Source organism: Arvicola amphibius, chromosome 17 (genome assembly GCF_903992535.2).
Source record: "Arvicola amphibius chromosome 17, mArvAmp1.2, whole genome shotgun sequence".
NCBI classification, from domain to species: Eukaryota; Metazoa; Chordata; class Mammalia; order Rodentia; family Cricetidae; genus Arvicola; species Arvicola amphibius.
Genome location: NC_052063.2, coordinates 42,405,330 through 42,422,359, shown reverse-complemented (window position 1 = coordinate 42,422,359; position 17,030 = coordinate 42,405,330). Strand labels below are relative to the sequence as shown.

Genomic DNA, 17,030 nt, shown 5'->3' with positions numbered 1-17,030 from the left:
TAGAAGTTTTTATGGAAAAGTGAAGTAGGCATCTGACCAAAATCCTCTTCAGGATGGATAACTAGCTAAAACTTCCTGACTTAGAATGTTGTGTTATTATTATGGGTTCTTGTGGCTATTGGGGTCTATGGGTTTCAGCAAAGTAGTTCATGCTCAGGATTGCTTGTGCAGCTGCAGTTAGACAATGGTTAGGCTGGAATCATCCAAACTGGAAGCAACTACTCACGCACATGCCTCCTGACAGAACAGGCAGATTCTGTCAGCAGGAGATTGGAATGGGGGAGGCTTAAATATCTAAAACAAGGTGGACTTACCAGTGGCTCAGGACTCTGAGCTCTAAATGCATGAGCACACACACACACACACACACACACACACACACAGAGAGAGAGAGAGAGAGAGAGAGAGAGAGAGAGAGAGAGAGAGAGAGAGAGAGAACCAAAGGGGTCATGCTACCTTTTAATGACAAATCTGTCATACAGTGTCACTTCTACAGTCTGTTCACTGAGACATGCACAAACTCCTGCCCAGGCTCAAGGAGAGGATGTATCTGGGAACCTGGCACTGATGGAGAAGTGACGAGGCTTGGAACAGTATGTGCGATCAGAAACATTGTTGCAATCATTTTTGTAACGCACAGTCTGCATGTCCCTCTCATTTTAAAGGTATCCCAAGGAAGTATTTTCTAGGAGAAAGGTCGTTACTATGGGTTTCCTGGAGGAGAGGGAGACGAGGCTAGAGTATCTACCTGGCCTAGAATTTAGTGATGACAAGAAAGGTCTGAAGGTGTCCTGCACAGCATTGCAACTGTGCGTAACACTAGGGAGTTGTTCGTGTATCAAAACGGCAAATTCAGATACACACACACACACACACACATACACACCCTCTCTCACACACACTCACACACTCACACACATATTCTCTCTCACATACACACTAACTCTGTCACACACACACATACACACACATATACACACACTTACTCTTACTCTCATCCATACACACACTCATCCTCATACACTCACACACTTTCTCTCTCACATGTACACACTCTCTCACACACTCTCTCACACGCTCACACTTCACACACATATACACACTCACACTCTTATATACACCCATTCGCTCTCTCACACACACAACTCTGTCATATATACACTCACATATACACATGCTCTCTCACACAATACGCAATACACTCACACACTCTCTCATATACATACATACACATACACAATCTCATACACTTACACACATTCTCTCTCACACACACAATGCACACACTTCACTCTCAGACACATGCTTTCTCTCTGTCTCTCTCTGTCTCTGTCTCTGTCTCTCTCTCTCACACACACACAAACACACACACACTCTGAGCCACTGATGAGAAGTCCATCTGTACTGAAGAGACCCTCGTTGAGATGATATAGATATTGAATGGCCCTATAAGCACCCTATTGTGTCCAGTTTGGAGGCCGCTTGTTTGTTCCCGGATGCCCAGAACTGAAATAATCACACAGAAACCATATTATTTGCAATACTGTTTGGCCAATAGCTTAAGTGTATTTCTGGCTAACTCATATCTAAAATTAGCCCATCTCTATTAAACAGTGCATCAACCCAAGATCGTGACCTACCAGCAAAGTTTCAGCGTGTTTGTCTCCTGCAGCAGCTTCGTGGCTTTTCTCTCATTCCATCTTCTTTCTCCCAGCATACAGCTCAGTTTTTCCCACCGATTTGTACTCTGTCCTATCATCAACAGGCCAAAACAGTTTCTTTATTCACCAATGATAGTCACAGCATACAGAGGGAAATCCCACATCAAACCAGTCTGTGTGCATTGTTAGGGGGAGACATAGTCCTGTTTCAGGATCCTTAGTCAAGGTGCCTGGTTTACAAGGAGACAGATCTGTAAGAATACAGACACTGACTTTCTTAGTGTTAGGACCACGTCGTCTCTGAAGCAGTCCCCCAAAATGGCAGTACTGGTGATAACATCCTAAACAGAAGGACTATTTGACTGGGCTAACAGAAGACTTTTATTAGGTAAACAGAGACCTAAAGGTGGGCTTCTGTCCACCAGGCACCTCCCTTAAACCACCAGGAATATCCCTTAATCCACCCCCAAAGTCAACTGTGTTAGTCAAGGGCATCTAGTTCCAGTCAATTCGTGCAGCCTGTATCAGCTAAAAGACCCCACCTGTCCTATAAAATCTGCCTGCTTTCCCACCGTTTTGCTCTTCTTTCTGGCACACACACCTAGAGATGGCTTTGGCAGTTTCATCCCCAGGGAACCTTTTTCTTCACATGGAGCCATCTAGTTCAGAGGTTTCACAGTCTCCTCACAGAGATCCACATTTTGGAGGAATTTATTTAGGGCAGATGTTGAGCAGTGGTAGTATCAGAGAGGCTTCACCTGCTGCTTCATTTAAACTGAGACTCCCCAATAAATGAAAAGCTTTCTGAGTGCTCTGGGCCCCACCTCCAGCTGAGAACCCCAGGGTCACAAATCTCAATGCAGTTTGAGGATGGCAGCAGCAGGAAAGGCCTCCCATTTGTCTGTCCCAGTCTAGAGTCTTTGTGCTCACACAGTTAATTCACCCCAGATTTTCATTACTGATTACTGTAATAAAAACTCCAACTCTGTGTCATGCCCATGAAATTGAATTTTAGACAGTAACTTTCAGTCTGAGGAGTTCTGAGTCTTCACTGTTCCTTTATATGCCCCCAAAGGATGTACTAATGATCAGAGAGTTTGGCAGAATTCTGCGCTCCCAGAACCCTGGCTCCATCAGCCTTTCAGACTTACATTCTGGGATTAAACAATAGTAACTTCTGTTGGAAATGGTCTATGTTCTAGATATTTTCGAGGATAAAACGTTATTGGGGCTTTTGTTAATTTATTCATTCGATTGTTTGTTTTTTTGAGCCAGGGTCTCATTATACAGCCCTGGCTCACCTGGAACTCACTGTGTAGACCAGATTGACCCCAACCTCACAGAAATCTGCCCAGCTCTGCCTTCTGAGTTCTGGGATATAGGTGGATAGCCCCATAGCTGGATAATACATTTTTACTCCTACACTGTTCTTTTCTACTCTCCCTATAAGAGTGCCTGTGGTGGAAAAGAAAGACTAGGAGTTCAGCCATCCATGCAACACTCATTTGTGGAGAGAAACCTCAACCAGGAACTCTAGGCGACTGCCTCAACTTTTGCAGGACGTTGTGAACACCTGATCTGATGATGTCATTTCAATGATGCCTATCGGCTCTTTTACTTGAAAGCATTACAAGCCGGGCGGTGGTGGCGCACGCCTTTAATCCTAGCACTCGGGAGGCAGAGGCAGGCGGATCTCTGTGAGTTCGAGACCAGCCTGGTCTACAAGAGCTAGCTCCAGGACAGGCTCTAAAGCTGCAGAGAAACCCTGTCTCGAAACCCCCCCCCCCCCAAAAAAAAACTTGAAAGCATTACACAATGGGGCACTCTACTTTGCTGGGGACTCTGGCAGAAACTGCAGTTGACTTTCTCAGTTGATTTATGCTAATTGTTTTATGTGTATGTGTGTTGGGTTTGCATGTATGCCTGTGCACCATGTGCATTCAGTGCCCTTGGAGGCTAGACAAATGCTGGGATTCAAACCTTGGGTCATTTGGTAGAGCAGCCAGTGCTCTTGACCACTGAGCTATCTCTCCAGCCCCTGCTAAATATTTTGAATACCCAATCTGATGATTCTTTGCTGTCTGATAGTCTAGCACCTGCTACTTATTCTTTTACTTTAGCTTGTTATATTCTTAATAAACCCACTCATTTAAAGTAGAAATATGGCTATATATATTCTCTGGACCGTGAAGAATACGGGGTTTTGTGCACCGAGGTTCATCTTAAACTTGCTATGTAGCCAAGGATGACCTCCACCTCCCAGGTGCTGGGCTCAAAGGTGTGTGTTGTCAGCCCAGGTCATCACAGATTAGTTTTGTTCATTCTTGAACTTTGTAAAAGTATTGAATGATATCTAAGTATAGATTCTTTTAAATTTGGTTTATTTTATTCAACTTAGTATCAATGCGATCTACGTTACTTGTACGAATCTTTTGTTGTTGTTTTCCTGCTTTATTGCTGTGTCCTATCCCAATTTTGTGACTTTACCAATATATTTGGCTATTCATCTGTGGAGAGGCATGTGGTTCTTCTGTTGCTTTTGTTTTGTTTTGTTTCTGTTTTCTGGCAGATAGGAATGAAACCCTGATGGACCTGTTCTTAGCTGCCAGATCCACTCCACCTTTTGCTGAGGTTTGTCTTTGGGGTGTTTATCCCTTTGTATTTGTGGAATATCCTGCCCATATCCTGCAAGTTCAGAAAACAACTCAGTGAGCCAGTGTAGGTGGGCACTCTCAGTAAACTTAGGACTGGCACACTTTCTCTGATCTTAAAGGTAAACTGAGATGTGTCAAAACACCTTCTCATCTCTTTGTCTTTGGAGTGAGGGTTTTGCCCTAATTAAGTCATTAGATCTAGCTGTGAGTTCCCCAAGTTGGGAATCTAGAATTTGATCAAAGGTAACCCATGACTGCTAACTGCAGATCAACCCTGGGAACTTCCCTTTTAATGTGCAAAACAATCCCACACCAGTTTGGATTTAAAGGGGTATTTATTTTAGGGGTAAAACTTACAAAACATCAACAACAGTCAGGAAAGGAGTCTAGTCGCTGGAGCAAGAGCCAGAACCAAGCGGTGGAACCAAGAGAGCCAGCCAAGGCGTGCCGCTCTTTTTTAAAAGAGCAATAGACCACGCCCCAGTGGGCTGGTATTTCAGCGGCTATTGACTGAAGGAGCGGAAGGTCCTTCCGCAGCACCCTCTCTTGTAGAGAATACAGGGGCCCATATTTCCCGGCCTTTCTTGTAGATTAGTGTGGTCAAGTGATTGAGTTTTTATCATTGAAGGCAGAAGTGCATGGCCTTGTGGGAGAGCCTTGTAATGATCGTCTTCTGGGTAGTATCTTGTGTTCTCTCTTTTCCTGTCTTCTTGATGCTGGTTTTCAGGTGACCTTCATAACCACAGCTAAAGATGGCAAAGCCTACCGACCTTGGCTCTGAAGTGTCAATGTAGAAAAGGCAGTTTCCCTCCCTCCTCCCATTTCTCCACCCCCGCCCCCTGTCTCACCACCTAGAACTGTCTTGCTCTGAAAGTGAAAAATAAATATCTATAGTTTTGGGGCCATTAGACGTTTTGGGGTTAATTGATTATAGCTACTAGCCAACCTTAACTAGCGCACCTATAGCTTGCTTTCTCCTTACAGGTCTCCAGCGTCTATGAGATATATCACTTATAAAAGAGTTAAAAAGTTAAAGATATAATAGTAAAATTAACATATATACACATGCAAAAAATGAATAGTTTGTGACAGTCTAAAGTGCAATTGTAAGTCTTCTGCTTCCCTTATTGCCCAATTGGTAGCTAGCTATGCACTTACTACTCTAATTTTTAGCTATATCTTAATTTTCTTGCTATCTCTATATAATATTCTCTATTTATAGTTTTTTATTTCTTTAATCTAGTAGCTTCATACAATGAATAGTGAATATTTGCCGAGGCATCTTTGTGTGTGTGTGTGTGTGTGTGTGTGTGTGTGCACACGCGCGTGCGTGTGTGAATATGTGCATGAATGCAGGTTCCTGTGGAAGCTAAAAGACCGAGGGATCTCCTGGAGTTAGAGTTATAGGCAGCTGTGTGCCATCTGATGTGTGTACCTGAAAGGATGCACTCAACCACTGAGCCATGTAAAAATTCTTTAGAAACCAAAGAAAGAGGAGTAGATTTTAAAGTAGCTACAGTTGCCAGGCCTGATGGTACAGAACTGCAGTCTCTGCCACTAGTGAGGTTATGTCAGATCAGAAGTTCAAGGCCTAACTGGACAATCTGAATAGGTAAGACAGAAAAAGTCAAATTCAACCCTAACCTATACTCTTGAAAGTATTTTTTTCCTGAGGCTTTTTTCCTACATTTTTTATTTTTTTTATTGATATTTATTGAGCTCTACATTTTTCTCTGCTCCCTCCCTGCCTCTTCCCTTCCCCCTTCAACCCTCCTCCAAGGTTCCCAGGCTCACAATTTACCCAGGAGATCTTGTCTTTTTCTACTTTCTACTTCCCATATAGATTAGATCTATGTAAGTCTCTCTTAGTGTCCTCATTGTTGTCTAAATTCTCTGGGATTGTGATTTTTAGGCTGGCTTTCCTTGCTTTATGTTTAAAAACCACCTATGAGTAAGTACATGTGGTAATTGTTTTTCTGTGTCTGGGTTGCCTCACTCAAAATAATATTTTCTAACTCCATCCATTTTCCTGCAAAATTCAAGCTGTCGTTATTTTTTTCTGCTGTGTACTCCATTGTGTAAATGTACCACATTTTCCTTATCCATTCTTCGATCAAAGGGCATTTAGGTTGTTTCCAGGTTCCGGCTATGACAAACAAAGCTGTTATGAACATAGTTGAGCCCATGTCCTTGTGGCACGATTGAGCATCCTTTGGATATATACCCAAAAGTGGTATTACTGGGTCTTGAGAAGGGTTGTTTCCTAATTTTCTGAGAAATTGCCACACTGATATCCAAAGGGGCTGTACTAGCTTGCATTCCCACCAGCAATGCACAAGTGTTTCCTTTTCCCCACAACCTCTCCAGCATAGGTTTTCATCAGTGTTTTTGATCTTGGCCATTCTTACAGGTGTAAGATGGAATCTCAGAGTTGTTTTGATTTGCATTTCTCTGATGACTAAGGATGTTGGACATTCCCTTAACTGTCTTTCAGCCATTTTAAATTCCTCTGTTGAGAGTTCTCTGTTTAGGTCTGTACTCCATTTTTTTTATTGGATTATGTGATCTTTTGGTGTCCAATTTCTTGATTCTTTGTATATTTTGGAGATCAGACCTCTGTCTGATATGGGGTTGGTGAAGATCTTTTCCCATTCTGTAGGCTGTTGTTTTGTCTTTTTGACCATGTCCTTTGCTTTACAGAAGGTTTTCAGTTTCAGAAGGTCCCATTTATTGTTTCTCTCAGTGTCTGTGCTGCTGGGGTTATATTTAGGAAGTGGTCTCCAGTGCCAATGTGTTCAAGTGTACTTCCCACTTTCTCTTCTATAAGGTTCAGTGTGGCTGGCTTTGTGTTGAGGTCTTTGATCCATTTGGACTTGAGCTTTGTGCATGGTGATAGATATGGGTCTGTTTTCATTTTTCTGCATGTTGATATCCAGTTATGCCAGAACCATTTGTTAAATATGCTTTCTTTTTCCATTTGATATGTTTTTCTTCTTTATCAAATATCAGGTGTTCGAAGATGTGTGGATTGATATCTGGGTCTTCTATTTGGTTCCATTGGTTCTCCTGTCTGTTCTTATGCCAGTACCAGGCTGTTTTCAGTACTGTATCTCTGTAGAAGAATTTGAAGTCAGGGATTGTGATGCCTCCAGAAGTTTTTTTATTGCCCAGGATTGTTTTGGCTATCTTGGTTTTTTTTTGCTTTTCCAAATTAAGTTGAGTACTGTTCTTTCGAGGTCTTTGAAGAATTTTGCTGGGGTTTTGATGGGCATTGCATTGAATCTGTAGATTGCTTTTGGTAAGATTGCCATTTTTTACTATATTAATTCTGCCTACCCAAGAGCATGGGAGGTCTTTCCACTTTCTGGTGTCTTCTTCAATTTCTTTCTTCAAAGATTTAAAGTTCTTGTCATACAAGTCTTCCACTTACCAAGGCATCTTTAACCTAGTGTTTGTTCAGGTTATTATAACAAACTAGTATGGACAGAGTAGTTTAGATGGGAAGCATTTAATTCTTAGAGTTCTGGAACCTTAACAGCCACGATGAAGGTGCAGGAAGTTTCAGTGTCAAATGGGGGCTTCCTATGCACAGATTGTCATTGTCTCTATATAGTGTTTTGGTGGAAATAGAGGTAGCATTGATGTCCTTGGTAAGGCTCTATGTTTACAAACTAACCACTTCTCTAGGGTTCCTTTTTTAGCTCTGTCACACCAAGGCTTAAGGGCCAACATATGAATTTTAGCAGCATGGACACAGATCTTCAATCCATTGTCCTAAGAAAGTATTAGGCAGAGGAAACAAGGTGATGTCAGAAGGCTATCACACTTCATAATTACACCAAGGAGAAGAGTTTGGTGTGGAATGAGCAAAATCTGGACTCAAAATTGTGTGAATGTTCACTTTGCACTGTCTTTGAGAGGCTAGCACATTGCTGAGATGGAGTGAAGCTTCTTCAAGCATCTTCCCATGGCTTCACCTCTAGAAACATTTTCAGGAGTGTACGAGACAGCAGGAGTAAGGGTAGAGAGGAAATATGGCATTGTTAAATACCTATCTCTCTTGGAAACTGTCGGATGCTTTATAGATATGATTCCATCCTTTTCTGCAGTGACCCAGACATGTGGGTTATGAAAGGACAAAATTTGATAACTTGTTGTCTTTGTTTTTTTTCTCTGTTGCTCTTACCCCCTGGGATAAACAATTTAGGAAGGAAGGGCTTATTCTGTGCCACTCTCCCATGTCCATCATCGTAGGGAAGTCATAGGCTCTTGGTCACATTGCATCTGCACAAGGAAGCAGAGAAGGATGGTATGAATATACTCGGGGCCTTTTTCCTTTTTATGTCTGGAACCCAAGTCAGGGAATGGTGCTACCCACTTCTAGTGTAGGTCTTCCTACCACCGTTAATGTGAGCAACATATTCATCAAAGCATGCCTAAGACTTCAAATAATCCCTTACATGTGTGCCTGGAGGTTTAGCTCCCAAGTGGTTCCAGACCCCATCATGTTGACAGTTAATAGATCACAGTTGCTTCAGGTCTCAGAGATGCAATATGTCATCTTCATACACCACTACCTGTGATGGTAGATGGTAATTAATCTTTTGTCTGCAAAAACCGATATTCAATTTGTGAGCTAGTTAAGGTCAAACCACTCCGTGGGGTGACTTGGGAGAGCAAAGTGTCTCACACATCTAACTCTGTAAACACATCTTCGGTTGCCAATTGAGCAGTCCCACCTGAGCCAGCGTATCTTGCGCGCGACAGAGTGCTTCTGCTTCTAGAGAGCCCGAAGTCACGCTTAGGAACTGTATCAAAACTGCATTTGAACTGCTGTTAGTTTACCACAGCACTGGTCTGAAGCCAAAACGTGAGTAATGGATCAATACAAAACAACTTCAAATATAACCCCCCAGAGTCCTTGACAAAGTAATCCAAAGTTTGTATTAATTTAGGAATAATCTTTGTAATACTGTGCAGCCATCAGGTATTAGGCCTGAGAAGATTGTGGTCTTGTGGGGACAGACAGTTCTTATATAATTCTCTGCATAATGTCCAAGCTGATCTTTGGGCTGAGTCATGAAGTCAATGACATCATCAAACTCACTGACATCACCAAACTCACTATCACCAAACCCACTGACATCACCAAACCCACTGACATCACCAAACCCACTGACATCACCAAACTCACTGACATCACCAAACCCACTGACATCACCAAACTCACTGACATCATCAAACCCACTACTATATGTTCTTTACTGAATCATTCTCCTGTTAATATTCCCACCATTGAAATTTTTTCAGACATAAATAAAAACAGAAACTCCTATTTGGTGGTGACAATTGTCTTGGCTCCTTCACTGATATGGCTAAATCAAGTAACTCTGTCTTCTACTGGATATGTTACCACTGGTCAAGAGTTAGGTAACATTTTCACACCAGGAAAAAATCCCACTGCTACTTGGTCTTGGACCCAATTCACCAGCTGTGTGGACTATAGAGGGTTATATAGGTTATAAATGTAAAGAAGGTAGACAGTAAATATACCAGATCATCTTTATTTGACGTAAACCTACCAGACTACCAGCTGGGAGCCTCATTTAAAACAGAAATCAATGCTAGTAAGTGTGCTGTTGTATACATTCAATTGCAGAACTTGGCAGGCAGAGGCAGACAGATCTATATGAGTTCCAGGTCAGCCTGGTCTTCAGTGATTTCTAGGTCAACCAGAGCAACAAAGTGAGACCCTTATTTAAACACATTATTAGTAATTAACTAGGTGGTGGTGCACGTCTACAGATGTAATTCCAGTACTGCAGAGGGGGCTAACAATAGCTTGGGCTATACAGTGAGTTTAGGGTCAACCTAGGCTACATAGTGAGATCCTGTCTTTTAAAAGTAGGTATTTACTGGGCTGGAGAGATGGCTCAGAGGTTTAAAAGCACTAATTGCTCTTCCAGAGGCTCTGAGTTCAATTCCCAGCAATCACATGGTGGTTCACAACTATCTATAATGCAATCTGGTGCACTCTTCTGGCATGCAGGCATACATGCAGGCAAAACACTATATACATAATAAATAAATAAGTATCTTTTTAAAAAGTAGGTATTCATGCTGGGCAGCATGTCTTTAGTCCCTACACTTGAGAGGCAGAGGTAGGCATATCTCTGTGAGTTTGGAGCCAGCTCTGATCTACAGAGCAAGTTCCAGGACAGATAGGGCAACACAGAGAAATCTTGTTTCGAAAAAGTCTGTGTTCATCTGCTCCCTTCAGCAGCACATATACTAAAATTGGAATGATACAGAAATTAGCATGGTCCCTACACAAAGATGACATGCAAGTTCTTGAAACATTCCATATTATTTAATTTAAAAAGTGGATATTCATTTCTAGTTTTACTTGGCTTAAAGGTGTGTACCATTTCCTCTGGGTGAGCATGCTGGTTTTGTTCCATCTCTTTTCCTTCTCTCCCCCTCCTTCTGACACCCCCATGATGTTTTTCAAAGACAGTCTCAGTAAGTACATCCCAGCTGGTCTCAAACTTGCAATTCTCCTACTTCAGCTTCCTGAATACTAGAATTAAATGTCTGTACCATCACATTTGACAACCTGAGAAAATTTAAAATAAAGCAACACACACAGCATTCTAAGTGGTTAGGCCTCCATCAATTAAGTCTTAAATCAGAAATTATGACGTGAGAGTCTGACAACATGGGTTTTTTTTATGTTGTTTAATCTCGGCAGAGCAAGGTGACATAAACCTCTAATCCCAGCACCTGGCAGCAGAGGCAGGTGGCTCTCTGTGAGTTCAAGACCAGACCAGTCTACATACCAGAACCATGTCTGCCTGAGTGCTACCATGCTTCCCACCACAATAATAATAAACTGAACCTCTGAGCTGTAAGCCACCTTAATTAAATGTTTTTCTTGTAAGCGTTACCATGGTCATGGTGTCTTCCCAACAATAGAAATCCTAAGACACTAATACAAACCACTGTATGAAGCCGGCTCCAAAAGAAAGATTGTTCTTTCTTTAAGAACAGAGGTGGGAGGTGGGGTTAGAGAGATGGCTCAGAGGTTAGGAGCACTGGCTGCTCTTCCAGAGGTTCCAGCAACCATATGGTGGCTCACAGCCATCTATAGTGAGATCTGCTGCCCTCCAGGACACACGATTCACAGATGTGCTTTGCAGTAAAATGCTCATACACATAAAATAAAAGAAATACATCTAAAAATTTAAAAAATAATAATAAGAGGAGGAGCAGGAGGAAGAGGAAGAAGAAAGAGAGAGAGAGAGAGAGAGAGGAAGGGAGGGAGGGAGGGAGGGAGGGAGGAAGGAGGAGGAAGGGGAGGAGAAGGAGAAAAGAAAAAGAAGAAGAAGAAGAGGAAGAAGAAGAAGAGGGAGGAGGAGGAGGAGGAGGAGAAGAAGAAGAAAGAAGAAGAAGAAGAAGAAGAAGAGGAGGAGGAGGAGGAGGAGGAGGAGGAGGAGGAGGAGGAGCACTTGCTCTTCAAGATCAAGAGGAGCCAGGTTTGCTTCCTAGCACCCACATGGCAGCTGGCAACGGTTAGTATAATTCCAGGGGATCCGTTGTTCTCTTTTGGCCTCCTCAAGCACGAACACATGTGCACACATGTGGTGCACAGACATACACACAAGCAATATACCCATACACATGAAGAACAACAAAAGATGGAGAGAGGGGGCCTCTCTATGCTTTGTTTAATACTTAACAAAAGAATTGAAGTAGTTTCATCAGGGGGTAAATCCTTTAGCCGACGTCATTAGTCTATGACAGTAATTCTCTGTTTCTCAGAAGCTGGAAATGAGAGGCTTTTAGTGAAAGTGTCTCTCCCATCATAACTGTCTTTGTATTGGAGCGAGAAGGACTCAGCAGAGTCTCATGAGGGGAAGGTAAGGAGGTTAAGTCTCATGAAGAGAGGACAGGAGTGCTTAGCGAGGAGCCCCTGACCCTGTGGTTGTATCAGGTGCCTGGGATGCTGGGGACAACCTCCTCCCACCCCCATTGATCAGTACTGAGGATGCTGGGAGTCCCCACTGGGTGGGTCAGTTACTGGGGGCTAGTCTGGTTGGATCTCCAGATATCACAGTCTTTCCTAATTGGTACCCTTGAGCTTTCAGGAGGCTCTAGTTTAGACCCGAGGCTGCAAACGAGAGAACCAAGACCCAGACTGGAACTGTGGAATTGTTATACCCAGATCCGCAAAGTCCCCCCAAAAACCAACAAGGAGATGTATGTAAAAGCAAAGAGCCTTTATTTTATACAAGTTTGCAAACTTGGTGTCTCTGTGTGTCCAATGTATTGGAATAATCGGAGAGCCCTCAACTCAGTTAGAGTTGGATTTTTATAGTAGTAAAGGTAGGGGTGAGGGATTTCTAAGGTTCAGAACCCCTGATTGGCTGACATTTGTGTAGGGGTGTCCTGGTGAGTGTATGCTGGCAGGTGATCCTATCTACAACGGTTGGAATCTGAGGAATTTCCTTTGGATGGTCTGTTCTTGGATGGTGCTTGGGCAGTCTCAGTTTATGGTCCTTCGGGCAACCAGGTGTTGCTTCAGGGTAAACTACCGAGACTCAGGCCTCCATTAAACTTATCGGTGGCTGAGTCCTACACTGGCAGGTGATAATGGTTGGAAGTTAAGAACTTCCTTTGGATGGTCTGTTTCTATTAAGCTTTCCATGGCTGGCTGAGTCCTACATAAATGCGTGTCCATTTCTTTTTTCAAAGAAGTCCCCACAGATATACTCTGAAATCTAGGCAAAGGCCTAGTTAGCATTGTGGTGCAATCCCTAAGCCTCTAACCTGGGATTCAAGGGGGCAGGGCTTGTCTGAAAAGGCCCCGGAGACTACAGGTATTTTAGAACTTCTGCTTGTCTGCTCAGAGAACTGTAGTTCCATCGCATGAACGCTGTTTCACTGTCCGTCCTCACAAGCTACACTGGGTAGAGACTGAGTCCATCTTGCTAGCCTGTCGCTGCAGCACTCAGCTTGGCTCTGCTGAGCACACTGCTCATGCGCCCAGTCCCCTGGGCCCTTTACCTGGACCACAGGCAGCAGCCTCCTGCCTTTTCCTCATTTCTACGCCTTCACAAAGGCAACGTGCTCTCCGCACACGCGCAGGGTGAGGCGTGGCACCTGGAGAGGGAGTGGTGGTGTGGGTGTGTTTAAAGTGCAAGCCCACTTTTGTTATCTACGACCTTTCAGTGATTTCTCGTTCCACTACCCTGTAGCCCAAATCTTCACACACACACACACACACACACACACACACACACACACACACACCAAATAGTCTCTGCACTAATCGGGTCCTCAGGCTTTCTCTCAGTTCCCTGTGCCACCCTTTGCTACCTCTTTCCCAACCTCACTTTATCTACTTAATTCCTCATCTATAGCTTTAGGCTTCGGGGTCATTTCCTCACAAACGCCCTTCTGGAACCCCTGGTCTCCATGGTGATCACTCCAGATGGGCTGGCGTTTCTTTTCCATAGCATTTTCCTCAAGCTTATTTATCGGTGGTGTTATTGATAATCCGTTTCTCTAATTTGACTTGTAAATTTCATGAGCCTGAGGAGCACGCCACTTCACTCGCACTGAGAGCTTAATAGCAACCCAGAATGCGTGTTATGATTGCTTTCAACAGATGGTGTGCTAGCCCAGTGATGAGAAACACAACTAGGGGAGGGCTTGGGGCATAAAGGAACCCAGGAAGAATTCATGACAATGGATTTGCCATGGCCTGACATGAAGTCCCCAAAAGAGGACCAGGAAAGGTGAAACACTCCCTTTTCAGCTTCATGCATGGGATGGGAGTGCCTTTATCTTTCCCTGCAAATGTGGATCCAGATCAGAGAAAGTGAATACACTCTGTTGGGAAACAGACAGATTCAAGCCAGCTCTATGCTTAGGCATCTCCTTATGTCAAACGGCTTTTCTCATAGGTAGGAACCACCTAGGTGCAGACTTCCACTTACCAGGGTCTTTGTGCTGCCCCAGCCTGTCTGACCTGAGATCAGCAGCATCTGTATTTTCCATTTGTTCTTCAGCCCATACTGGAGTCTGCACTGTAATGGCTATCACTGGAGGTGTGTGCAGATCGCTCTTATTCTGTCCTTTGCTGTTGGAATCTTTCTTTCACTGGTTACTGTAGGGTGTCATGTTGAGAATACTGATGGAGCTGCCTTTGGGAATCCAATCGGAGCTCAGGGCAGGGATACAGGTGATGGCAATGGAGCCAGGAGATGGCTATTCCTGTCTGAGCAAAGGCTTTAGATAGCTGCAAGAGAGCAAGGTCAAAGAAATGCAAGGGATGCAGTGTGATGTTTCAGGTTACATGACACCCTGCACACTGGTGAAAACAATGCCAACCACATTCACAGCACACTAGAGATCCTGTTAGTAGAAAGAAATACTCTGTGTGGTGTGTGTGTGTGCGTGTGTGTGTGTGTGTGTGTGGTGTTAGAGAGAGGGGGAGTGTGGAAGGATTTTAAAGAGTTGGAAACAAATCATTGCCAGTACATGTTCTACTGATCAAGAGAAAAACAACTCCTCGTAGCCTTGTTGATTGGCTTCATTGATCCGTATCTTTAATTTTAATTGTTTTGGAAAGACATAATTGACTCAATGAAAACGTCTTTTTTTTTTTTAAAGATTTATTTATTTATTATGTATACAATATTCTGTCTGTGTGTATGCCTGCAGGCCAGAAGAGGGTACCAGACCCCATTACAGATGGTTGTGAGCCACCATGTGGTTGCTGGGAATTGAACTCAGGACCTTTGGAAGAGCAGTCACTGCTCTTAACCTCTGAGCCATCTCTCCAGCCCCTGAAAACGTCTTTTTATTTTCCTTTTCTTCTTTGCGTCTTTTTGTTTTGTTTTGTTTTTCTTTTCTTTTTTTTTTTTTTTTTTTGGTTTTTCGAGACAAGGTTTCTCTGTGGCTTTGGAGCCTGTCCTGGAACTAGCTCTTGTAGACCAGGCTGGTCTCGAACTCACAGAGATCCGCCTGCCTCTGCCTCCCGAGTGCTGGGATTAAAGGCATGTGCCACCACCACCCGGCTTTTCTTTGCGTCTTTTGAGAGATGGTCTCACCACGTAGCCCTGGTTATCCTGAATCTCACTGTGCAGACCAGGTTGATCTTAAACTTGCAAAGATCCAACTGCCTCTGCTGCCTCCTGAGTGCTGGGATTAGAGGTGTGCACTACCATACCAAAGAGAATTGGAGTCATTCAGAAAATTGCAAAATCTTAACCTTGCTTCAATTCCATGATATTAAAAATACAAAATGAAACCCTGTCTTGAACCCCCCCCCCAAATACAAAATGTATGATGAAGGTCTCAAAGAATAATCCTTGCTCATGTTGAAAAGTACACCCCAAATTCTTATTCCTAGATATTTATGCAAAAAATGAGTTTTCAGATGAGCAGTGGCTGCACACACTTTTAATCCCAACTCTTGGGAGGCAGAGGCAGGTGGTTCTCTGTGAGTTCAAGGCCAGCCTGGTCTGCAGAGCTAGTTCCAGGACTGTTAAACAGAGAAACCCTGTCTCACAAAAATAAATAAATAATAAAAAGGGTTTTCATATTTTTGTCCATTTTCAAACAATTATAAAGGCTTTATTTCATTGCTAGTTTCTTTTATTTCCAAGGCTTTGTGCTAAATGACCCAACTCGGGCACATGCCTTTAATGAAAGAAGCACATGGACATATGGAGAGAGAGAAAAACAGCCCCTCCCTGACTGTGCAGGCTGCAGTGTGCTCTTCATGTGTCCTTGGCATCCCTTTGTGTGATTCGGGCTTTGAATCTAGTTAGTGGATCTCTGCAGTGGTACGTGCACGTGTTTAGAATCAACCTTGGAGATGTCAAACACTATCATATTAAATCAATCATGCATCTACACTGACTATCACGGACTAAATCAGCCATGCATCTGAGTCGTTTTAGAAATGAAGGTTATTTAACACACCTATCCCTCCATATCTAATTTTGAAGCTGTAATACACTTGAGATGGATTTTAAATAAAGTGTTGTACTTATGTATTTTAAGCCATTTATCCCCAACCGTGTGTTAACCCTCCCTCTCCTTTCCTCCTTCCTCTCCTCCCTCTCCCCTCCCCTTCCCTCACCTCCTCCTTCCCTTCTTTCTTTCCTTCCTTTCTCATTTTCATTTTCTTTACATTTTGAGACCAGATCTTACTGTGTAGCCTTGGCGTATCCCAAACTGGCTATTCTTCTGCCTCAACCTCTTACCATTCCTGCCTTGAAGTGAAGAACTCTCAAATATATCATCACATCACTTATTCCAGGCTTTGCTGCTGCTGTTTGTGAAATCTTGTACTTTCTTTCTCCCTCTTTCTTGTCCCGAAAGTTACTATTTAGTAAATGTTAAAATGTCAGCCATAGATTCTCAGGAATCAAAATCTACGTTGGGACTGGTCTGGACAAAGCAGATGCCCTTAAGCATTCCTCCTGTTCAGGAACTTGGCCTTCGGCCTCAGGGAAAAGCTCTTCTTGGTTTTATGGTGGGAGAATGGGAGATGTTCATACTTTCTGGACAGACTTCCTATGCAGCTAAAATTGTATCTTTCTTTTCCTTTTCTTTCTTTTTTTCTTCCTTTCTTTTCTTTTTTTCTTTTTCTCTCAAGACAGGGTTTCTCTGTATAGCTCTGACAGTACTGGAACTTGCT

At 43.1% G+C, this 17,030-nt stretch overlaps 1 protein-coding gene and 1 non-coding gene across 2 annotated transcripts in view; one reads left to right on the top strand and one right to left on the bottom strand.

The window, feature by feature from the left end:
• Cpsf6 (cleavage and polyadenylation specific factor 6) overlaps window positions 1–10,814 on the bottom strand; it is a 41,732-nt gene extending 30,918 nt beyond the window's left edge. The window contains 3 exon segments of the mRNA XM_042054248.1: window positions 5,086–5,182; window positions 9,289–9,544; window positions 10,741–10,814. Of these exon segments, the coding sequence (XP_041910182.1) occupies window positions 5,086–5,182; window positions 9,289–9,544; window positions 10,741–10,814 (427 nt within the window).
• LOC119803750 lies at window positions 10,583–10,686 on the top strand. Its single transcript, XR_005283710.1, has one exon. It is a non-coding gene; the product is annotated as a U6 spliceosomal RNA (small nuclear RNA).
• Window positions 10,815–17,030: the final 6,216 nt, after the last annotated feature.